This window comes from Scatophagus argus, chromosome 10, assembly GCF_020382885.2.
Source record: "Scatophagus argus isolate fScaArg1 chromosome 10, fScaArg1.pri, whole genome shotgun sequence".
Taxonomy (NCBI): domain Eukaryota; kingdom Metazoa; phylum Chordata; class Actinopteri; family Scatophagidae; genus Scatophagus; species Scatophagus argus.
This window is the reverse complement of record NC_058502.1, coordinates 7,077,035-7,101,931: the sequence shown is the minus strand read 5'-3', so window position 1 is coordinate 7,101,931 and position 24,897 is coordinate 7,077,035. Positions and strand designations below refer to the sequence as shown.

The 24,897-nt window shown below is 41.7% G+C and overlaps 1 protein-coding gene across 3 annotated transcripts; it reads right to left on the bottom strand.

Annotated features, from left to right (window-relative positions):
* Window positions 1-6,888: 6,888 nt before the first annotated feature.
* Window positions 6,889-22,475, bottom strand: wapla (WAPL cohesin release factor a). Of its 3 annotated transcripts, none has more exons than XM_046401887.1 (20): window positions 22,324-22,475; window positions 21,030-21,437; window positions 20,160-20,844; window positions 19,237-19,544; window positions 18,997-19,127; window positions 17,924-18,058; window positions 17,280-17,441; window positions 16,450-16,586; window positions 15,374-15,485; window positions 14,195-14,425; window positions 13,511-13,622; window positions 13,260-13,357; window positions 12,929-13,005; window positions 12,527-12,702; window positions 12,019-12,134; window positions 11,655-11,891; window positions 10,722-10,938; window positions 9,985-10,073; window positions 9,788-9,883; window positions 6,889-8,910 (listed from the first exon to the last, which is right to left on the bottom strand). In XM_046401887.1, exons 2-20 carry the CDS (start codon window positions 21,409-21,411, stop codon window positions 8,845-8,847), a joined length of 3,567 nt encoding a protein of 1,188 aa, XP_046257843.1. In that variant the 5' UTR covers window positions 21,412-21,437; window positions 22,324-22,475; the 3' UTR covers window positions 6,889-8,844. The 3 variants fall into 3 exon arrangements, with proteins under 3 accessions (XP_046257843.1, XP_046257842.1, XP_046257844.1); XM_046401886.1 differs by having other exon boundaries at window positions 22,131-22,443; XM_046401888.1 differs by having other exon boundaries at window positions 17,924-18,019; window positions 22,131-22,442.
* Between the last annotated feature and the right edge of the window lie 2,422 nt (window positions 22,476-24,897).

The following is a 24,897-nucleotide window of genomic DNA, read 5'->3' as shown; positions in this document are numbered from 1 at the left end:
ACACTGTTTATTAAGAGGACCTATCAGGATTTCTTCATGTGTGTAATCATATATTAATAACCATGATTACAACTATGTTATACTGTATTATCAACCAGTAACAGCCAGTTTTTACATTGAAAATTGCTCACAAAACCATTAATAAACACGCAGAAGTGTCCTTATATCTGTTCACAACTACATTATGGCGTGTCCCAAACAAAGTGTAAATGACAGTTTAAAGTTATGGCTAAAAAGTTTTACAAACTGATATCACATAAGTATCAAAATAAAGAAAACTTGGCCGGGCCCTCAGGCTTGTGGTAATAGCTCCCTCTCATTTCCTTTACACATTTTACATTGAAAGGATTCAGCAAATTTTACTCTCTCTGCAGACTGTTGTACAAAGTGTTATTGTATCCCAGGAGTGTTTTGTTCACAGAATTGGCACAACACTGTGTGATAACCTCACATCTCCAGTATTTCACAGTGCATGTATACGAGTTTCCCAGCCATGTGGCGACTTTCCGCTGCTGTTTTCTGGGCTGTTATGAAACCCATCCCAGTGCGCCTGCAGAACCTTTGGATTTGGACTTTGTTACACTCCACTCTCATAGTGCCCAGGCTCCTGAGGGTTCTTTAGCCAGTCCCTTCAAAGCACCATTTAGCCCCCTTCCCTATGATGCTGAATATTTTACTTGTAAAGGATCTTGGCATGTTCTCCCCAGTGTACCTCTGTGTTCTCCCCCTCAGCCTTACAGGGCACCCTGCCACAGGAAAAGATTAATATTAATTCTTTCCAAATTACTCAGAGAATCAATTATGTAAGATAATGCAAATACCGAGTCTTTCAGGTCTGTTTGACGCCCTGCGCACACAAAAGACAAAAAGAAAACAAAAACCTTGCTGTTGAGAAGCATTGTCGGACTTTTTGTCTATTCTGCTTGTGCTCATTTATTCAGCAGGTTTTCTCTGGTGAAACATCTGGGTGTAAGGTTAATGACATCTGGGAGATAATACCACACCTAATGTATAATACAACCAAACTTTTGCCATCAAATGCAGCAGACAGTATCAAAAGCCCTTTTTTGCCTTGTCATCTCGCAGCGTTGAACTGAAGGTTTTGCCTAGCTTAACGCCAGCCTCCAGGGATGTATCACAGGGACCATTAGATCGGATAAAAGGAGGTCTTCAAACTCCGTTTAGAGGCCTGTGCTGCTGATGTTTTGGTTTGCTTTTTATAAGCCACAGGGGTCTTTGCTAGTTGTGTTGGCATGCCCTCAAATGCTTCACACTGGCAGTTAATCACTTAGATCTCCAGCAACAAAACCAGCCAGGCCTGGTGAAACAAATAAATAAATAAATAAATAAATACACATATATATATATATATATATATAAGAGAGAGAGGAAAAAACAGCCAGTCAGACAGAGAAAAAAGACAAGAAGGAAGGAAATTGTGTTGAAAACTAATGCTGTGAAATCATGGTCTGGGGGCTGCCGTGGCCCAGAGGTTGGAGAAGCGGCTTGTGATCGGAGGGTCACCGGTTCGATTCCCCCACCGGACGGGCAGGAAAAATTTGGGTGTGGTGGAGTGATTAATGCGATAAAGGCCCCCCCCCCCCCCATTAGCCGGCTGATGTGCCCTTGAGCAAGGCACTTAACCCCCCCAGTTTGCTCCCTGGGCGCTTGATGCTGCCCACTGCTCCTGTGTGTGTTTCACTGCATGTAATTTGCCGGGTGTTGCATGTGTGTGTTCAACTAAGGATGGGTCAAATGCAGAAGACGAATTCAGTGTGTGTATGTAAAAATATATATACTGTCAATAAAGCTGATTCTTCTTCTTCTTCTATTGCTAATAGATTAATTGTATATTGATCATAAAAAGAGACTGACAACTACCCAGACGTTATTGTTTCAGTGACAATGAACTCTTAGTGAACAGTACATCGGCAATGGTGGGACACGTGAACTCCAAAGCATCAAAAAAAAACTGTTAACCAGGCAGCTGCAGGCTCGACACCAGTTCCTCCAGCTAGCAGGAGAAACAACAGACACTGCCTCCTCTCACACAAATTCACATGTAGCTGAAATGACTGACAGGCTTCACTCCGAGCTGACAGCATGTCGACAGAAACCTGTTGTGACATTTGCATGAGCCCATTCCAGGCTGGTTAGCATGTTAGCAGTTAGCTCTCCAGCCACTTCGGGCATCCAAGCTTCGAGAACCAAATATGACTAGGCCTTTTAGTCAGTTCGGCCGTGCAAAGTTTCGTCTGTGTGTTCACAGGCTGTCAGGTCTGAGGAATTTTTGATACCCCTTGATATCTCTTCTTGCAGCTGCAATCAGTTGCATTATGGTAAGCGGAGTGTCCAGTACTTTATGGAGCTTGGCATATGGGACTTAAGGTCAGGATATCTCAGTATCTGTTGCATCAATTTTTACCACTCTTTTAAAATATGTCTCCTGTGATTCCTTCAACTTTATAGAAGTGCTGTACCATATCACTGGAGCACCCCCTGCTTCTGTATAGTCCCAGCAGGCTATACAGAAATAATCTTCCACTGAAGAAAACCTGGAGCTGCGTTGTACCCTGTTATCTGCTATCCACTGTGAAAATAAATGTGTTTCAGTTAAACATGGCGGGATAAATTCTAAGTACAGGTGGGCACCGTGGAGGGATCTGCCTCTAAGATAATGATTTCTAAGATACACCGAAACTGCCAGATTCAAGTCAGAGGGCTCATTGTTACAGGTTATCAACTTCTTTGTCTCCACAGACACCCTTCAAATAAAGGCAAGATGCCAAAAAAAAAAACAGAATAGAACAGTCCTGGTACACACAGCAGGAAAAATATCTACACACCTTCTGAATTGATAATCTTATATTCCCGTGCTCTCAATCCCTTCTTAGATCTTTTGATCTTATCTTATGACCAACGCACATGCACAGATGCCGTGTCCCTGAGCTCCTCGTAACATTCTTACAACCCAACCCACACACTTTGCCTCCTTTCACAGCAACCTGTCTCAGAAAAAGGACCTTTTTAACACTGACTAAAGAAGATCAGAGACAGACTATTATCCTGCTGCTTGATTTGTGAATGTGTATTCTGAAGCCGTTGCTGACTGTGCTGTGGGGATTTCCTTGTGGATGTATGTGTTCCTGCAGAATCAGACGTGTGTGGCAGAGATTTGTGATATGCATTGAAATGAAACAATCTCCTTGTGGTTGACCCAAGAGCTTCTACTTGAGAACAAGCAAAGGAACCACAGTCATGTCCGTCTCAAATGAACAACCTCCTGGACTCTTAACACACACACGCTGCTTCCTGCCCTAATACATACAGACAGATGGACAAACATAAGCACACAGATGCAAACAGCAACATCAGCCTCCACTCTGCCGCCACAGACAGAAAGAAGGCTGACTGAGCCTGGAGGTGGGGAATAGCAAAAGGCAAGAGGCAGAGTGGGGTAGTAATACCACCACTCTGCTCTGCTCCTCATCTGGCTCGCCTGTGGACAAAGCCCATCCGTTAGAGTGCAGGTCACGCACACCCAGGAATACAGATGGGCTGGCGAGTCTTTCTGCCCTGCCACTCAATGATTTAAGGGGTGAGATTAAACAAGAGGAGCTACCTGCACGTGGATGAGCGGAGAGGAATGTGCACCGGCTTTGTTTTGTTACAGTCTGATTATATTTGTGCCGGTGTGTTTGCATGTGTGCCTTCTGTTGTGCCTTTGTTCACGGCTTTTATTTTTCTCTTCTTTTTATTTTTTTTTTTGCAGAATATTTGCAGGTCTGTGTGTATTTTTTCATACGCCTGGCTGGCCGTGTGTGTATACCTGCAAATGTGTGTGTGTGTGTGTAAACAAGACAGCGGTGAAAGCATCCATTTAGGCGACAGACAGACAGACAGACAGAGCAGAGCAGATGTGGACAAACTGAATTAATCTTAGTCAAAGCAAAATAATTTAAGGCCTTTAGTGTGGTCAAGAGCAAAGTTCCTCATTCAGCTGACAGTGTGGCGCTCGCGGTTGGTTCCAGGTTCTCCTGCAGTTTCGAGATAATGCGTTCAGTTCGGCTTCGCTGTTTACCCTCTGACTTAATCTGTCTTGACATACAAATTGAAGAGCAGGAGTTAGAGGAAAAAGAACTGTTCTTGGTGTCCACAGCAGTGGTGTAAAGTACAGCTACTCAAGCACTCTTGTTGAGTACGAGCTATGTGTACTTGAGAACAAGTACCTCCTAATGATCTCTTAATGCTGCTTTATTACTTAATTACTGGACTAGCTTTCAGACATAAATATTGCCCTTTCTACTGCACTTCTTTTACGTGGCAGCTATTTCTTTTTAATTACTTGTTCTTAAAACCCAAACAGAATACAACGTTTGATTAATTAGCTCCACCCTGACCAGCTGCTTACACTTTAATGAAGAAGTAATAATAATACAACACTGTCATGAGTATGCTAACTTTTGATACTATTTTTTTTATATAGTTTCTTATTGTCAGAAATCCCATGCTGGATTGCTGTCATGCTGTTGACTAGTTACTCCTGAACTGCAGTCAACATGGGCATACGCAACATAAAATAGTCCTCAACAAGCACACTACTGTAAAACATCACTTTTTACACCCTCAGCAGGAAACAATGAGGTTTACGACCTACCTCAGTTTGCTACATGTGTGTAATTAAACCAAGATTTAACGGGTATCACGTTAATACACACTGTTTTACACTCACACTAACAACTGTGCAGTCACAAAACAGGTCCAAGTTCTCCTGAGAGGTGAACCCACAAGTCACTCATGGGAAATTTTCTCATCTTTTCCATCTATCTGACAAAAAGTCTGGAAGTACTGAGACAGCCAACACGCTGTTGGTTTTGGTCTTTTGACCAAACACCCCTGAATGCCAGGACTTGCACTTGTAAAGCAGTATTTGAACTTAAGTACGAGATGCAGTGTTGTTTGAAAGCCTGCTTTCCTCTACGCCAAAACACTCCAGCTGATCTAATCTAATGGAGGTGAGTGGGCGTGTGTCTTTCAAGCTTGTACATCTGTTAAACACTCATTAGAAATTCTGTGACATGAATAAAAAATTCTGCGAAAGCAAAAAGTCCTTTGTTTTTCCGTTTTCACCCACGTAAATGTCATCAAAAGCACAACAGGTGCTAAGAGATGAATGAACGTGTTGAGACACGGGCAACGAAACGTCCCTGTTGTGTGACAGCTTCATCTAAATTTAAAGAATAAGGACACTGATGGTCAGCAAAGTAACCATCCAGATTCTTCCAGTACTATCTGGGGTACACACCAGTATGTGTATGCGACTGCAACAGTGAGACAAGGGCGTTTATTTCTCCAAAGACAGCAGAGTTGTTATGGCTTCAGGGGAAATCAGTAGGCAACACCACTGATGAGAAGATACTTGTATGTGTGTGTGTGTGTGTGTGTACACAAAAGTACACAAAAATATGCGTGGGTGTGTGCACTTCACTTTCAGCCATTCAAACACTGCGGTCAGAGGCTGAGCACTCACACCACCTAGTGGCATTCAGGCCTTGTTTCACGCTGCCTTCAGAGAGACGAGCAGAAAAGATGAAGAGACAAAACAATACGTACACCCGCCCATTCCCCTCGCAACAAAGCAAGGCACGAGATGAGACATCAAATAAGAGTTGCATGCAGTTAAAGAGACCGTTTTTGCTAGGAGATCTCAGAAAAAGAAAAAAAAAGAGGAGAAAACAGGTTATGAGAAAGCAAAGCAACAGGAGCAGAGGAGCAGAGGAGCACAGCGAGGCTGAAAAGACAAATGAGTCGAACCAGGGAAAAATGTGGACAGAGACATGAGGGGAGAGGATGAATGCTGGGGGAAGCTGCAAAGTTCAGCTGCTGGTGTCCTCCCGCTCACCGAGAGGCTTTTGATCGACAGGTGGGAACCGTTAATCCCCTGTGCTCCGCGTCCTCCCCTCGTGATGGAGGACATCCTGTCGATCCTGTTAACCTATAGGAGACACTTCGTTCTTTCCTCCTCCTGTTCAGCCTCCTCTCTCACCGCTGACGAACGCAGTGGGAACGTTCTCTCTCACACTCCCATGCATGCCTTTGACTTCCCACAACTGAAGAACTGTCATGTATAATGTATTGAGGAAGATGACAGGCAGAGGTGTGTGTCACGTACATGCAAGATTCCTGCTCTTTTTTAATTTAAACGTGTACTATCCGCACAGCATAATAACATACTTGCAGTGCGTGCGACGAGATATAGACGTAATTAGATGTTATTTGTGCTCCGTTTACAGAACATGTTACCCCAGCGTTCAGATTTAAAGCCTGCATTTTTGTCCCCGCTTGTCGCATCGCAGTTGTCTCCTGCAACGAATCAGTGTCACCAGATAGTATTTCACTACATTCCCCAGCCCCCCTGAGCTATTTGTAAGTTTGACTCTCGGCAAGCAAGTGCTACAAGAATCTTTTGTTTCCATTATGCAGCAGTCAGTCAAGCTGAGGGGCCGTGTCCACAAACTGTCACCACCGAGTGCTCTTAAGTATACCGACCACGCTCTGGACTCGCACTCCATCCCAGCCAGTTTGTCAGGGGGGTGAGACATCTCTCACCACACACACACACGTTTCCACTTACAGCCTTGTAGGGTTACAGGCAGGGAGACAAGCCAGAATACAAAGTCAAGCATTCAGGGGCTGCTAGAAACATGAATACCAAAAGGAAAAGAAACACACTCCTGTGTTTGGTAAAGTGTTTACATCCTGTAGCTCTGAATGCATTAAAAGGTTCCACTCAAAATACTTGAAATAAAAGAAAGAAGTCCTGTTGATCCAAAAAAAAAAAAATTAAAACAAAACAAAATAAACTGAAGAAAGAAAACACGTAGAGAGTGTACTCAAAGTAGCAACTTTTTTTTTTCTTTTTTGAGATACAATTATTTACATGTAACCAAAGACAATGTCCTTGAAACAGGTACAAACAATCGTTTTTTTTCCTCTTCCTGTGGTTTTTCCAAATGACAACTCAGAAATATTGTATAAAATAAAAATATCAGCTTCAGGGAAAAAAGTAGTCTAAGCATTTTAAATGTCCATTAACCGCTATGTACAGGAGTATTTACATTCTAAAATTCCATTCAGACCAGAATTTTCGCTAAGTAATTAACAGTAAACGCAGTTGCAGTCATGTTCACTGCAGCCTTACAAACCAGATAAAACTAATCTGCTTATACAGGTATGGCTGTCATTCAAATCAGTGATCGTACATGTGAGCAGTACAAGGTGGAGGCGAAGAATCATCGTTACAGGTAAGACGACAACACAGAAGAATAAATAAATGGGAGATTGATGCGTGGTGTCCAACGCAGAAATATGACACAAAAACATGAAGCTACATGTGGCTGGACATACAAAGACATGACGGCATCAGGAAATCCCCCACGCCGACTAACAGGAGCACAAAAATTACATTCCCTCTTCTATTCAATGCAGCTTCATGAGTTTGAAAATGAATCCACAATTCAAAACAAAATCTGTCACAGGTGTGTATTACGTCCAGCCACTGAGCTGTGTCACATGGGACATATTTTCATGAAACATGACGTGAAACTTTCGACACAAATGGCGTCTCGCTAGGTAAAGATTTTGCATTTACAATTGAGGAGGAAAGCATTAAATTAAATACACTTTCAAAAATTAACATTACAAATTTAAAAAAGGAAGCACAAACCATTATTTTAGTAATTCATCACATCCATTATACCTGTGAGGTTAAATGCATACTGTTCGCTTCATACTGCTGAATTAACTGAAATTGAAATAATCTAACCAAAGTAAAATAGGATCAAATTGATAATGGGTATGAGGGAAATCCAAAAATTATATAAACGTGTACTTTCCAGATCAGTCAAACAGAGGACATCTTATCAATGTCACATAGTCCGGATTTCTTTAAAAAGGAATTTATGACTTGGGTTAAAAAATGCCCCAAAAGGAAAGAAAAAAACAAAAAATCTAACAACATGAGAGGAAACAACTACGCAACTTCCTAAATCACAGTTTACTAAATTAATGGGCACAATGAGAACATAAAAGTCAAAACATAAAAACTCTCTTTCCCTTAAAACATTCAAGCAAAGAGCGAATATGTAAGTAAACGGATGTATGCGTTCAAAAATCATTCCACACAAGCTGACACATAGAGACGGCTTTCTCACATCCATGACAATGATTGGGGATTGTTCCATGCTAATCAATGATTTCAGCCTTGGCTTCTATTGGGATGAGTAAAGATTAAAACTTAACGATTCGTAAAGCCCGACCCAGAGGTTTGCACTCCAGCTAAGGGGACCAAGAATGGAGACCAGACAGTGGACAGGAGTCTCCACCTCGGTGGCCTGTTACCGTCAAACCTTGTGGGTATGTTTCAGGAAGGGATCTGCTTTGAGTCCGTCTTCATAAGGGACAGTCCCCCTCCCCCGAGTATGAAACCTCATGCCAACCACTGACCGATTCCCAGTGACCCGAGGATGGATCTCAGTCTGACTCCAAATGTGGCGTCAGTCAAGTGGAATTGAAGGAACTGCATGTCCGTCGGCTATAGCAGGGCTTTGGTTCAGGCTGTGCTCCGAGAAAGGGAGTGAAACTTTAAAATTCGTGTGTTTACACGCACATCAACGTACGCCTCCAACTATGAAATTCAGAGTGATCACATCGGGTGATCTGGTGAAATCAAGGGAATGCTGCTGAGTCTCCCATGACCCCTTGTGGCTCCCGTTGGGTAGGGGGCACCGGAATAGCCTGGGATCCCTTTTGGTGTGCAGTGTGAGTTTGGCCTCTGGCTGTCTGTTAACAGTGCTCCAGGTAGTCGATGACCCGAGAGATGGACTTCTGTCCTGTGGTGCCCATGGCACACTGTGTGCAGAGACAGAATAACAAAAACAAGAAGGGTGTGAGGGTGCTAACAGGTACAAGTGTACAATCGAGGCCAAGACAGTGAGGAACTTTGGAGAAAGAAAGCACATATGATCACTGGAAAAGGACATTTGTGAAACAGATGGCTCCAATCTGCAGCTCTGACAGGAGTCACATTGAAATCTGCTGCAAAATGCACAATGTGACTGTAAATGTTCAGTTTATTTTAATTATTTTTAAATTAGCATTCATATCACGACTTAAACTGTACTGGTTGGATACACAACAATCATATTTCATTGATTAACAACTTACTGATCACAGTACAGCTTTTAATAAAAGCTAAGTGTCAGCAGAAGAAGTGATATTAGGCTGACCTTAATGAAATAAACAGTAATAAAAGCTTTCATTTTCATCCAAATTCTAGTATGTTCTCACAAAGAGGCTGAATTGAAGGAGGAGAAAGAGGAAAAAAACTGCAATTATATTTGAATCTTAAGGGAAAAGTGCTGTTGTACAAAATCAGCGGTCAGCAAAAAAAGGTTTATTACATCCAAGCCACAACACTGCACAAACACGGACTTCAGCTCAATCAGTCCAATCGGTCCAATTAAAGGGGTTTTTGTAATTTCAAGGCAATTCGCCTGCAGCTAAGAGGCACATCATCAATTTTAAGTGTTTACCAAAAATACCTCCGATGTCAGTATTCACAATATTTAAAACGAATGCTCTTTTAGAAAGAAAAAAAAAATCAGTTTGTCACTTCAGTAATACATTTTAATTGTAATTTCTGTCATCTTTTTTTTTTAATCATAATACCAACAGCATCATCATGCAACGCTGATGACAGAAGGTCCGTCTTTACAGTCATACTCACAGTGAGGTTCATGAAACTCAAGAACTTCTTCAGCATTTCTGTCATGATGGAGAAATCCCCTTTAGGTAGATGCTCTCTCACAGTAGTCACATTTATCTGAAAGAGACGGAAACGTGTGTGAGATACAACATAAATATCTGCGAATGGGAAACAGAATCCCCAATCACATTGTGCACATGTGCGTTTGATATTCTCACCTGACTGCCCTGGCACAGGCAGCCCAGCAGCAGAGCGGTGTAGGAGGCAACGATGCTGTCCTCCATATGCTTGCCTGCATGCTGCAGAGCTGCAGCACACATAAGGGAGAATGAAAAGCGTTAAAGATTACAGATATATAGACGGCCTTTTTTGGAGGAGAGCGTCTCATCTCTCAGGGTAGGAAATGCTAAAGAAATACAAGTTTTAGCACAAGGGACTCGTGCTGTAATTCACTACTCAGATACCAAACCGGCTGCACTGTGGCTAAAATTCAGTCAAAGGCACTAACTGTGATGATAGGTCTTTAATGTTTTAAAATTTGACAAAACAGCTTTGCAGTGCAAGAGCTGTTTTGCACAAGTTGTCCACAATAGCCTGAATCTACAGCCGGTTGACTTTTACAGCTGATGTGCGATATGACACACGTGGTGCACATTCAGCGGTTGTAATGGACTGATGCACAACACACAGCACTGAACAGCTGCAAAATTCTGCCAAAGACTAAACAAATCATTTGAGTATTAGGGCTGCAACAAAATATATTCTGAATCTTGGTGATTACTTTTTCAATTAATTGTTGTTTGGTCGCTGAAATATTAGAAAATTGTGAAAATATCAGCTGTGAAACTGGAACTGGGATATTCTGCTAAATACAGCTCCTCTCATATGCGCGCGCACACACACACACACACACACACACACACACACACGACTTGAAACGCACACCAACGTCTACCTTTATTTAGGTCCAACTCTTCATCCTCCTCCTCTTTCTTCTCACTCTCTTTCTTCTCAGTTTGGCTGTCGTTGGTTTCAGCTGCCACCCACTGGATCTCTCCCGACGTCTCCTTCCACTCTCCACTTTGGTCCAGTGCCGGCTTGGGCGCCTCGCTGATGAGGTCATCAGTCTTGGCCTCAGCCAGGATGGCGGCTCGTTCCCTCTCCAGGAAGAGCTGGGATTTTTAGAGAAATAAACAGTTGTGTAGTCCAAACACAAATACAGCACTGAACACAAAACACTGAAGCATGCTAGCCAAGTGATCTCCTCATGGCAAGGTAACACGGCAAGTGGGTTTATACAAAACTGATATAAGGCTTTAAGTCTGAAGGTGAAAAGGAATTTTAAAGCTCATCACTAATTTATTCTCAAAGGCACATCTCAGGCTTTCAGAAAACTTTGACTAATGAGTCAGCTGGGCAAGTTTAATTAAAGTAACATCAATAACAAAGCTAAACATAAATAAAATGACATTTTATCTTGAAATTCAAACTCACAAAAGAGTGTGAATCGATTTACACTTTATTACTTTATGTTAAAGCTGTCAAATGTGTACAGCTTGAGACTGATTTGCTTAAAATGTGCTGAAGGGTACAGCTTATGGTTGTGCAGCAGAGTCTGTAGCACAGAGGGGAAATGATGATACAGCAACAGAGAATCATCCATATTCATTAAAGTACCAGAGTGAAGTTTCAACCATCTCCCTGAGAGAAGAGATGAATCATTGGTTCACCTGTTCAGACAATACAAAGTGCTTTTTGAACAGTAAAAACATTGATTTTTCCTCATGAATGCTCATCACTAACTTTTTCTGCTCAGATCCTTACTTCTAAAGTACAGTGTACAATGACAGCTGAAATATGTATTAATGAGTCCTGGCACAGTTCCTACCTTCACCAGGGCAACCAAAGCACCGGAGGACTTGGGCTCGTCAGCCCCGTCTCGCTGAGTCTCAGATATGTTTGGCAGCCCCGATGCTGATGTTGCAGCTGTGTCAGATTGTGTTGGGTCAGCGGGCTGCACCAGGCTGTCTTCCAGACAGGTGCCGTCAACACTGTACTCCATGTCTACCAGACAGTGGCGGTTTCTGGAGCTGTACTCCACAAGGTTAATTAGTAGACCCAAACCCTGTTATGCAGAACACAGAATTAAGACACACACATAAAGACATTGACGGGTTGCCAGAATATCTTTTTTTTCCCCCACTTCTTTATTCAACAAGTGAGTGGTTTTGTTTTGTTCAGAAGCAGCTTACCAGGACTCGCACGTCAAAGCGCTGCTCTGGGGGGATGTAGCGTGGAACTCGCAGGACGCAATTCAGAGCAGTTACTATTAGCTGCTCCTGCTCACCTGTCTTTGTGCTTCCCCACTCTGCAGACAAAAACATCATTATTAACCTTGGCTCATACTAATTAACGCATCTGCCTGCTGAGCACCCAGCTATTACACATCATGTTGAAATGTATATGCTAACAAAGCCTGAGTGATATGGTTGACGTATATGAACTCATTAATAAGAATATTTTCCATTGCTGATACCATAAATCACAATACTGCAATAGCATGCAATATCAAGCGTAAAAGAATCAAACTGACAGTTAATCCTGGCAACTGTGCTTCGCTGTTATGCATTACATCAGACAAACAATGAGTCAGAATAGTGAATTATTGCCCAGCTCTCAATAAGCAATGCCAGACCAAAGCAACAAACACAGAACAAGGGCAAAACAAAGCAAATGCAAAAAGGTTGCAAATGAGAGTACCATTGTCATGGGTAAGGTTGAGCAGCACTCCTATAACAGCCCTCATGCAGTCCTCCACCGCCTTGCCAACGTTACTGAAGCTGCAGTGGGGCAGCGTTGCACCAGACAATGACAGAGAGCTGTTGTTCAATGCCCTGCTGTACCGCTGGATCATATCCTCACAGTGCCGCAAAGCTCTGATGAAAGTAAGAAAAACATGATGAGAGAAACTGGGGAGCAAAGTGAAATTGCAGAATTTTTTTCTTAAAGAAAACAAGAACAAGGGTGAAGGAGAGAAGGAAAGGATAGAGGATGCTCGTTAATATGATGGGTACACATTACTGTTACTACATGTTTTAACAGACAAATTAACTATATGATAACAGCTGGTGCATCAGTATGTGTAAGTCACCAGTCAATCACCTGGCAGAGGAGACAATAAGCTGTGAGTCTTTGTAGGCAATTAAGTAACCCTGGTTTTCTGGGTTCTGCACTGTCACCTGTTGGCAGAAGATGAAAGAGAAATAAAAGTCAATAAAGAAGAAAAAGCAATGAAAGACTCCAAAGTCATCAAGAAACGGAAAACTCTTCATTAGTCACATTCTAAGTGAGATAGCTGGTAAGAGTCATTCATTGTTTTAAATAAAGCCCTTCAAGAAATGATAAAAGATGTCATCTAGTGGTTAGTCAAGAGTTTCACTCCTGTGTGACTTTGGTTGAAAGACAAAAGTCAACTTGATGAAGCAGTACTTACACTTTCAAGCACTCTCAGACACCTCTCAGCCCCCCATAAAGATGCTACAAGGTTCTCCTTGTCGTCTTCTTGGCTCAGGTTCTGCGCACACTCTTTAACTGTGGCAACACAACACGCACAAGGCACATAACTATAACACATCCTCAAAGCTACAGGAACATCAGCTGTGACTCATGACTTTAAGAAAGAAGATCTTTGCACATATACAGAAATATAAACCCACCTACGTACTGTGCATCTCAAACACCTACCTTTGTCTACAATATGGTCCAAACCTCCCAGCAGCCGCAATTCTTCTTTGAACCAATCTCCAGCTCTCTTGGAGGTTAGAGAGAGCAATGTCTCCATGGCAAGGTGGCCCGTCTGCAACAGGAAGAAAAAATTTTAGAGATTTCTTTCAGATGTCCTTCATATTCTCAAATTGCATACACTTGTCTTTTTGGAATGTGAAAAAAACAAGCCATCTGTGACTCGATATAACAAAGGAGGTTTTTACATCCCACTGTGTTAACTTCACGTCATCTACATAAAACCTAGCTGATAAGTAATAAAGATCCAAATGTGAATAGTGCCCTCACCTCTTTATCGGATCAATCAACTGCTAACCCTAAATCATCTACTCAGCTAAACAGAAGAATCTTCATGGAAACTCGTCTCATTCTATACATCAACTTGAAAAATGAAGAAGATGTTCAAAGATCACGATGAGTAGGACAGTTGTATCTACATGCATTCATTCTTTAAATATAAACAGGTGCTTAGTAAATTCTTTAACACAGATCAGAAACAGATCAAAGTGCATGAAAACAAAATCAGACTGACATCTTGTGCTCAAGTTGAGAAATTATGCTTTTCCTATAAGGAGAGGGGGGGGGGGCAAGAGGTGGTTGTCTGAACCACAGATGAAGCTTTATTATTATTTAACTTCGACCAACCGTGATGTTCTCCAAATCGAGGTGCTTGTTGTGCACAGTCTCACACAGCTTCCTGATTTTCTCCTTGACCTTCTCCACCTCCTTTGCTGTCAGCTGATCCTGGTGGGCCGAGTAGTCCTGGTCTAACTCCAGCAGCTTGATCATAAGCTCCAGGCAGGCCCTGTCCAGATCCATGTTCAGGCGGTCCCGACTCAGGATGTACATCAGCGAAGCCGTGCACAGTGCAAGATTCTGACGGAACGACAGAGACCAGCTTTTACAAAGTGGTGTACGTGGTGTTGAGAGGTGAGACAAGGTGGTCAACAGTTTGAAAACCCTGGACGTGTCTGAATGAGGTGAATGTCTCCCTACTACAACTGCAGCATTCCCCAACAAACTGTCTGTACAACTGGGAAAATTTCTCACTAGAAATACTGCATACCAAGAAAAGGCTACTCTTCAAGGATGACTGAAACTGAACTTAACACCTCAAGGACTTGAATCAAAAAGGAATAATTGGAATTTTAAATAACTGCAGGCATGTAAAAACTAAACAACCTCTAAAATTCACAAATATTACATGGTTGTGGTCCAAGATAATGAAATAAACATCACCCTCTCCAGATTAATTGTAGCATTACAGTTTCTATATAGCTGTTCTGTAGCATACAGGTCACACTGCCACTGCAGGGCAACAATATTGACAATGTAGACAATCAATGGCAGCCCTTTATGTGGTCAGAAGAAAAATATTAGGCCACGCTATAATAGTGTTAATGATAAATTTAAGTCTAGATTTCATGGAATGTCTTGCATTAATTGTACAAATGTGAAACAGAAAACAATGCTGAAAATAATGAATGAAAAATGCTGGGATTCCTTTATGAAGTAAGTGTGCTTGTTGAATCAGAAGAGATCATGTATTTCTTGTCTAACCCTGGATCTTCTTATTAAAGCCACTGTGCGGTCCTGTGTACTCTTGTTATTTTTGGGTTATTCAGTAGCTAAGCACACCAGATGAGGTTCATGGTTCAAACTCCCACTACACTGATTCGAATCTTTTCAACTCAACCTTGAGAATACATTTCCATCTAGGACAAAGTAAACAAGGGCAGCAATTACTAAAAGAAGCAAACATACTGCCATTCCTCACCATGTTTTTCAGATTTTCTGTCAGCGGGGAAAAGGTATTTTACTGACCGGGTGTTGTGGAGCATCACTGAGAATTTTGAAGACCTGAGCCACTTTCCCTCTGGCTCGCAGGTGCATCCTGAAACTGGGCATGGCACACCGTGTAGCCAGGCTAATAATACTGGAGCAATGAGAGAGGAAGAGGAAAGGGAAGAGAAAGGAATGATTACAAAATTGGTGGGCCAAATGTTTATCAGTCTTGTCCTAAAAGCTAGGATGAAAGAGACGGAATGTGGCACAGTCTACTTCTAAATCAGCAGCACCATTTGTCCCATCTGCAACTTGTTTTGATTTTCTCCAGTGTTGAAGACTAGAATTTATATCTTTTCACGCTCTTCTTCCTGCATGCATAAGGACTAAAAAATTTCCTTAAAAAGGAAGGCTGAACTCCCTGCAGCTTTTTTCTAAATTCAAGGCTGTCTCTCTTGAGTGGATTCAATTTTCAAAACAGAATGACTGTACGCTTTATCGGACTACAGAAAAACATCTCTGCAATTTTACCCCAACAGACGGTGGAAATGGAGGCGAGAACATCAACAGAAAAGAACAGACAGGAAGGCAAAATAGGGGCACACATGCCGCCTCGTTATTTTTGTTTCGTTTTAAAATAAAAACAATATATTTGTTTCAATTAAATGAAAACCACAAGGATACTAGAAGTGGATGTTTGTTTATCCAGAAAGATAAAGCTGTCAATGTCAGCTGTTGTATTAACAGTTCAAAAGACATTTTGCAGTAAAAACAGAAAAAAAAAATCTTTATCTTTAAATATATTCACTTCATGCTGCTACCTGTTGCTTTCAGTTTGCATAATTAATATTGAGCTTCATTTAAATAAGGACTGTTGCATAGACTAAACTAAAGCAGGTGTTCCTCAAATTGCCTTCAAAATACCAGATGACATGAACAAATGTTGGCCGACAGGTGCTTGTACCATTCAATCAACTTGGTGACATACTTTGTGCAAACCAGGACAATCATCATGGCACTAAAAGAAATCTCAGTCAGAGCAGACTTAAAGCATCTAAGTGCTCCTCTGTCGAACATCACAAAAAAGGCAGCACTAAGTGTTTTATTCCACTTACCTAAGGCATCTTGTGTTGAGTGGCTGGCTGCTCTTCAGCCCTGTCTCCAGGTACTCAAAATCATCTGTGAACTCTTGATTCTCTCCAAACTCCACCACGTCATTGAAGTGCTTCACGTGCTGCACCACGGTGTACAGCTGGTGGAAGGGGAATGGGGTTAATTACAGCTAATTGGGAAGCAGTGCATCTGGCCAGAGGCACAAAAAGCTCACACAAGCACAGTGAGAGAATTGCTCTCATTGTTAAATTCCTCTATATTGGTTCCATTAGCAGCAATAGCCAACTGTGCTAATACCCTTCATCAATAAAAACTCAGCATGTGAAGCTGGGGTCTGATCAGTAGTTGACTGTATGTTTACAAGTATCAACAGCCATGCTGTGTACGCACTCAGTGTGGCACAGGAGTGAAAACCTGGGTTTAAGATAACACCAGTGTGTAGTGACAACTTAGTTGAAAAATTTTACTGGATCTTTGGCTAACATGTTGATCTAGGGCCAGATGGCCCATCTGTAAATGACAAAAGCTGCAGGGGATTTTAAATTAACAGCAACAGTCCCCATTGCAGCCACCAACCCGTGCTGAGGTTCAAATAAACAATAGTGAGCTTCACATGCATCACTTTAACAAAAGCTACCACTTTACTGTACTGGCTGCATCAAGTGGGTTAAAGCAGCATGGCTGGGTAAACAAGATTATTTCATGGAAGCATGCAAACAAATGTTGCACAAACTGAAAACAAATAAGCATTTAGCTGCAAAATAAAGTGCCTCCTCTCCTCCCTCGTTTCTCAGCAGACATTCATAACCATCACTGTATGCTCCGGACTTACCTCCTTGTGCTCCTTCCTGCATTTGAGCGCCGTGACAATATCCTGGTTGAGTCGTGTGGGGATGGTCTCTGACTTAATGACTTTGGGCGGCGGTGGAGGGGCTTTGAACAAGCCATCATCTTTATGGGAGTTGCTGTCCTTGCTGCTGCTCGATAAAATGGCCTGAGGAAGGAAAGAGGCGGAGGAATGGGGCTCATACCAAAGTAACGAAATTTGTTTAATGATATGTCCGCAAGATTTACCACAGCTGAACAGTCTGTTAAGCACACAAGTCTTTAATAAGTGTTGTTAACAGATGTCAGATGAGGTAGAGCACAGTTAAAAACAACTTTTAAATCCCAGTTGCCAGACTCTGATTAGCTTGTCTCTGAACAAACATTCATTTCCATGGGGAGAATTCAACACAGAATATACAAGTAAACCCAGGTTCACTTGTCTGGAAAAATAATTCCATGTGAACAGAAAGGGACTAATTAGAGTAATTAAACAAAACTGACTACTAAGAGGCCAATAAACAATATTGTGGACTGTGGACAGGATGGGGAATGAGGAAATCTGTATGGAAACGGTATAAGTTATTATAATTCTACCAAACACAATAAAGCAAAACAATACTAATAACCATGAAGAGAGCAAGGTCTTACCGGAGCAGTCTGAGATCGAGAAAGTGGCGGCACAGGAATCTCTTCAGGTTCAGGTTGGTTCCAGTGGCGAGCGTTGTACACAGCTTTAGCAGGGGACTGGAACCCAGTAAGGGTTAAGAAGAACTTGTTAGTTAGCTAAACAAAGACAGAGCAGAACACCTGATATGACAGTTTTCATGTACACTCATTAATTTACTGATGGACAACTGAAATAGCTGCAAAAACATTTGCACAATCAGAGCTGAAAGCACCAAGGGCATTGCCACCCACACATGAACAAAAACAACACAGAAACACTTCCACGTTAATTTCACAAAGCTTATGTTATTGTTGTGAATTAGCAAAACTGAACACATAAATATTGTATATTGCAATCACAATGACAGACTGAGACAACAGGAGCCTCGCTATTGGAGCACAACGGTCCCCAAGCAACACAAAACTGAAAGTACACATGACACATTGTGCGACTCGATTATATATCGCAAAGGCAATGTTCAGAGTTGTGTCGATGATGTAGAAACAGTAAACACACAGAATTAGGAAGACAGACCACAAATAACCCAAAGCCACTGCAAAACATGATCAAGAAGAGCAGAGGAATGTGGACATTACACAATAATACCACAAATCAAAGTTGAGTTATTCAGATAAATATGAGCCTGACCATGAGGTAATATTCAAGCTCCCATCATACTGAAAGACCCCATAGGTTGCATGCTACTGAGCACACATTTAACTCTTCCATGGGAGACTGCAGTTAATCCCCGGGAATCACTAAAATCACATCAATTAAATGACAACCGAATAAATTTACATTTCAGTTTTCTTTCCCATGCCCTTTCTAATTTTTTCTCCAAAGGTCTCGTCTCTCCCATTATCTCTATTTATAGTCAAGATGGGTATTATGCTACATAAATGTCAATAACATTAACGGAAATTTCTGTCTGAAGCTAAACAGCGCCACACCCAAGATCAATGCTGGTCAGATGGAAGTTCATCAGATTAGCTGACAAAATTACTTTTGAAAGAAGGCAGAAAACACACAGTCGACTACCAGCATGCTCAGTTACCTTTTTGGGTCCACTGAAGATCTTTTTGAGTCCACTGCCAATGTCCTTGGATTTGTCACTTGGCTTCCCTGAGCGTCCCTTTTGCCCCTCAGTGCCCCCAGGACTGGAGTCATCAGAAAACTCAAAAGTATCTGTTAAAAGAAAAAAAAGAGATTGTGAGAAAAGAGGTATCACTCTGTGAGTGGACTAGAATAATATGGTTGAGATGACCATGACTCTCTAAGTTAAGGACCAGCTCACCTGTATTGCTGCTGGCCTGGCTGTCCTGGGAGTCACTGGTATGGGGGCTGTCCACACTGGAGCTCAGAGCAGCTAAGGCTGCAGCTGCCTTCTTGGCTTTCTTCTCTTTGACATGAGAGTTCTCCTCATCACTATCACTCTCGCTCAGGTCATCGAAGCCAAAGTACTTGATCTTGTAGCTACTCTTGCCTGCCATGCCGCTTTCAGGACCTTCCTCACCCTCCTGGTCCTCTTTGTCCTCAAATCCAAAAAACTCTAGCTTGGTCTCAGTCTTAGTCTTCTTGGTCTTTGTCTGAGTGGGTCTGAACCTAGGAAGATTCAGATTTGGACAACTTGGACTTAGGTCTCAGTCACAGGACTTAGCATTCATCTAAAGAATCAAAACCTCACTGCTGTTAGCTACTTTGCTAAGGTTGCAGTGTTTTAACCAATCTATAAATTTTTTTTTTTTTAATGACAAAAAAACACACAAAAGTGTACAAATTTCAAACTTGTATTGAATTACAAATCATCTAGCAATAACCTAAACCTTAGCGACAAGGAACACCTCCAAGTACAGTAAATGGCTTTTGAAAACAAGCTGCCAATAATACCGCTTCCATTTTCAATCCATTTTATAACTGCATCTATATTATTGCTCTTCAGCATCGAAGCAAATTTAATACAATTCAGCCGTCACCCACCGTGAAAGTGAAGTTCAAAACCACAGTGTGTGGATGAGCAAACACTGAACTGTGAACATTTTATTGTGTACATATGGGACTAAAAATGTCACACTGTCTATATCTCCCATTCCAACAGTTAAGAAAACCCATGTGACTACCATCAAGGTCAATTTATCATCATCAACCACTGTCAATTTTTTTTTAAATAGTCTCCACAACACAAACAGTCCAGGCATGCAAAAACAGAAAAAGACTGACCTGGTAGGTTTGGGTGGGACAGCATCTGATTTCTTCTTCATCTGGCCTGCTTCTCCAAGGTCAGCAGGGGCAGCTGGGGTGACCAGTTCATCAATGCTTCGCTCTATTGAGTCCTGGATAGTGACGTTGCACACAGACACACAAGAAGGGTGCAGAACCGTGTAGTCCCGAACCCTCCCACCACCTCTGCCTGCAGGCTTGGCTGCTGTTTTAGCATTGGCAGCAGTACTACTTGCACTAGCAGAAAGGACACTGTTGGGTTTAACTTGGGCATTCGCTGTTTCAGTGTTGCTGTTATTTTCAGCTGGATCAGAAGATGTGACAGACTTGCCAGGCCGCTGGTATTTCTTGCAGTTTGAGGCTCTTAGGGTAAAAGGGGAAGGGGGGATATTGTCCACTGGTTCTGGTGGAGGCTCCAGCTCAGCACTTTTTATCTCTTCTGATGTCAGTCCATCATAAGAGGAAGAGATATGGGAGTCACCTGGTCCATCAGTGGACAGCTTAAGGGAGGTGTCTATATTAACAGAGGAGGACGTGGGTCTCTGGGACGCCAAGAAGTTCTGATCATCAGAGGGGACTGTGTCTGACACAGAGGCCACATATGCAGGTTTTTGGTTGCTGTCAGATGTACTTTTGAACCAAGGTTGGTTATTTTTAACAACCTTCACGTCAGATATTTGCTTGCCTGTGAATGAAAAGGAAAATTACAGATCTTCACATGAAACAGCTGACATATGACAAAACTGCTGGCAGACTCCATTAAGTGACAGGTAGGCTACAGATGACACAACAACTGTTGTGACATAAGACATTCAGAGGCAAAGTTTAAGAAATATTTATGTTCATCCACATTATGGATTGATTACTTACTTGTGACCTTGGCTGTTGAGCTTGTAGAACCCTGCGCAGAGGTAGCAGCTGTCTCACCACCCTGCACCGTGGTCATCTTTGTCACGTTTCCATCACTGACTTTTGACTGGGACACACTGTGAGAGGTAAGAGTCTTGGACTCATCATCACTGTCAAACCCAAATGGGTCTTCTTCGCTGTCACTGTCCTCAAGCCTGGGCCTCTTGGAAAGCTCAGACACTCCAGGTTTTAACAGAGGCCTTTTGGTCCCCAGTTGAGCCTTGTAGGTGGTCTCTCCCCATCTGGTGGTCAGTGTGGGCTTTTTATTGGAGAAGACCTCTTCAAATTTAGAATTGGCCTCCCCTCCCTTGCGGTTGTATGTTTTACCAAATCTAGATGTCATGTTGGCTTCTTTATGTTACATATTACCTGCGACGAGAGACAGAAGACATTAACATTTAACAAACCACTCAAGCGTCAAGTAATTTGTAAGCTTCAAATGCCATGTTTGTCTGTCTAGGAGCAATGTAATATATAACGCAGCATTATAATACGTTTTAAAATAACAAAAAGAAATAAACCATGTTCCTAAAAAATGCTAATAATAATAATAATAATAATTTAAATAATTACTCCGACAAAGTTAGGTCAATTAACTTGACGTTAACTCACAAGTCATGTGTCAACTATTGGTTAACAGCACACCAAGTTAGCATGGCTAACTCGTTAGCTTAAGCAGCAACGCAAATAACATGACTGATCGTATCAAGCGATAAAATAGGGGGGTAAAGCAGTCGGGATGAATTTTAGTAAAACCTGGACTTAATTACATTACCTACCTTCACACCAACAGGACAGTTAACTTACCAACATCTGTTAACCCCTAGCTAGGCCTGCCCCTGCTTGTAAAGTTACTATAAAGTTAGCAATTAGCCGTTGGCTTCAACATTGCTAAACTATGCTAACATTAGTATCCTGTTTACAGTTCACACTTTACTGCATTAATCGCGAGAAATGTGGCGTTTAAAAATGAGATTAAGTAATCTAAAATATACGTTTAAATATAAAGACTCGAGGTTTAAATTTCGTCGTGAGTACAAAAGAATAGCATCGCACAGTTACCTTACAACTCCGGCGACTAGCTAAACGTCCGCTTGTTTTTTAGCCAACCGGCTAGGCCTGATCTCCCACTCGCGCACAAATCAAGCGGTTAAACTCCGTTCATCGCAGCACAAACAACATTAGAAACACATCTCCAACTCGAATATGCCCAGAGAGCAATGCTCGTTAGAGAAGAAAAGCGACCACAACGCACCCGTGACTATTACAGTCTAAAAATAGTAGATAATCCGGACTTTTTTCATTCTGTAGTGCTAGTGACGGCCATTAAAATATCCCCTCCCTCCTCGTTCCCTGGCAAGACCCCCAAGTAGTGCGCTGCAAGAAGGGAAATGGCCAATCAGCGACACGGAGGGTCTCCTGCGGTTTGAGACTCATTCAGCAAACGTGAATCTGATTGGTTTAAAACTGAACCCATAACATACGATAGGGGGCACCATTGGACCACATTAGTTAATTAAAAGTTGAAGAAGTGCCAAAGTGAAACGGCACCCGCTATATCGCGTGCTCCTGGACTTCATCACACTAGTTTACAATTAAAATCTAATCACGACTTTAGGTACTTCAATATATGTGTGTTTATAGTATTTCTCTCATATTTACTCGGTAATCAACCCTTTAGCAAGGAGCTTTTCTGGGTTGAACTGGTCTGCCAAAAGAAAAAAAAAAATCTTGTTTTACCACTTTAAGTTACATAAACTATTTCAAGCTCGTCTCTTTAATCTACTCCAGGTCAGGGATTCTCTTTACCACAGTACTACTACCTTCATTTGCTCTTTCGAAATAACAGTAGAACGTAAGCTAAAAAAACATTTTAAGTGTACTGCTTTGATATAGTACCTATGGTATTATAAAATATAATCTTTTGCAGTCAACAGTAATGTAATCCCATAGGACCAAGTTCTATTGTTATGTGCTTACTGGACTGAATGTTCAAACACCTGCAGTGTGCTGGAAACAGCACATAGGCCTGTATCACCAAGGCTGGCACTGGTCTGTGGTGCAGATGGTGTCAAATGAATGAATAGCACCTTATATAAACAGCCTGGGCCTGCAGGGCCAAGTGGTCCCAACTGTATCAACACTGAAATGACCGATACTCAGCCTAGACAGACATCACAACATCTTCAAAGCATGGAAGTCATAATGAAGATGGCCTTTGTGAAAATGGCTGATTTCAGTTCAGAAACATCTGGATTTTTTTCGATATTTATGACATTTTTTTCCATCTCAAAGAAAAAGAGCAGAAAATACCAGAGTTCACAGCCCCACATATTTAGTAATGTCTGTTTTCTATATTATTGTACTGCTTAAGAGTTCTGTTTTAAATCAAAACTGCCCAAATGCCCAACACCAGTCTTGGTCGCTCAGTTTCTAGATGCAGAGTATGAAAAATACAACATATTCTGTCGGTGTTAGACACATATTTCTGGTCATGTGCGTGTACTGGTCTGACAGAGTTACTGTCACTCCACATCAAGGCTCATTCATGGTGAGGTAATGCAGCCATACCTTGGATGACTGACGGTTTTGAGCTCTGGCCTAGGCAGATTGGCAGTAATTATCTCATTAACAGGCAAATTTTTACAGCTGAGTCCAGTGCTACATATACTGTCATCTCTCTGAATGTTTTTGAATAAATCAGTGCCTTTGTCAAGCAAAATTTAAACTTGTGGCGTGGTGTTGAACATCTGTCTGAAATATTTGTAGTCGTATGGGTAAATTAAGATGAGAGACTGCAACACTAAAACAGAGCCATGAGATGGCAGCAACACTTGCTATCATGACTCTGTCTCAGTGCTTTAAAAAAATAATCTGCTTGTTTTCAAAATGATTGATTTAGTCTTTGACCATGAATGTAGCCTATATGTAGCTGTCGATCGGCTGAGCACCCAGTATGTGACCATATGTAACTGAAACAAGTTAAAAAACCCTTCAAATTATGTGTGATGATGATACATGCCTGTGGGCTAACATCATTAACATCAGGAGAAAGCATTTTTTGGTAATATAACTTCCATGTGGTGTTTGGGAATGGAAAAAAATGTCTGTGAAGAATAAACATCAATTGGTTATTAAAGGTTTGAAATTCCAATGTAAAAATTATGTAGCCACACCAGTGAACGTTCGTCCATCTTTCATTTATAGAACTGATGATGGTTGGTTTAATCTTGCCTTAGTTTTTAGTTACTGTGGGTCACAATAATGCGGAAGAAAAGCTTTCCCACTGCAGATTTCAGTTTTCGTGAATCAGTTTTCAGTCCGAGACCTTCTTGTAAATCTTGATGCTGTTTGTTTCTGTAGTTCTCACGAGGTCTCCTTCACCATCTTCATCCAAAATTTATGTGGTAAACAAAAATCACTCCCGAAACATTAAGTGTATTCATGCGAGCCCCACATCTGTGGCCACTGCATCATGGGTCAGATCTCAGTTTGGCTTGTACTCCTGTCTCTGAGGTGAGCCTCCAGAGCCCCTGGCCCAACAATCACACCACACCACTATCAAGCCCATATGAAAGCAATAAAATGAAATTTAAACCAGATCCCGATTGGTTTTATGACCCCTTTGTGTGAGTTTGTGTGCACGAGCAACATTTGCAAACTCTGTATGCACACAAAGAAAATATTGTCAGCCTGTGTGCTGTCCATCTCGGAGTGTGTGTGTGTCTGTGTGTGTGTGCGTGTGCGTGTGTGTGGGTGTGTTTGTTTATATGTCTGTGAAGCTGAGTGACAGAGAAATGGAAAAAAAAGTGATGAGCGTCAGACAAAA

What these genes read in the sequence shown, in the direction of transcription:
- wapla (XM_046401887.1), bottom strand. Translation starts at nt 21,411, where the DNA reads ATGACATCTAGATTTGGTAAAACATACAACCGCAAGGGAGGGGAGGCC. An exon ending in GTCCCACCCAAACCTACCAG is followed by an intron (nt 19,545 to 20,159) that starts GTCAGTCTTTTT and finishes GAATCTTCCTAG; the next exon opens with GTTCAGACCCACTCAGACAA. An exon ending in CTTATTGTCTCCTCTGCCAG is followed by an intron (nt 12,703 to 12,928) that starts GTGATTGACTGG and finishes TACTTTCATCAG; the next exon opens with AGCTTTGCGGCACTGTGAGG.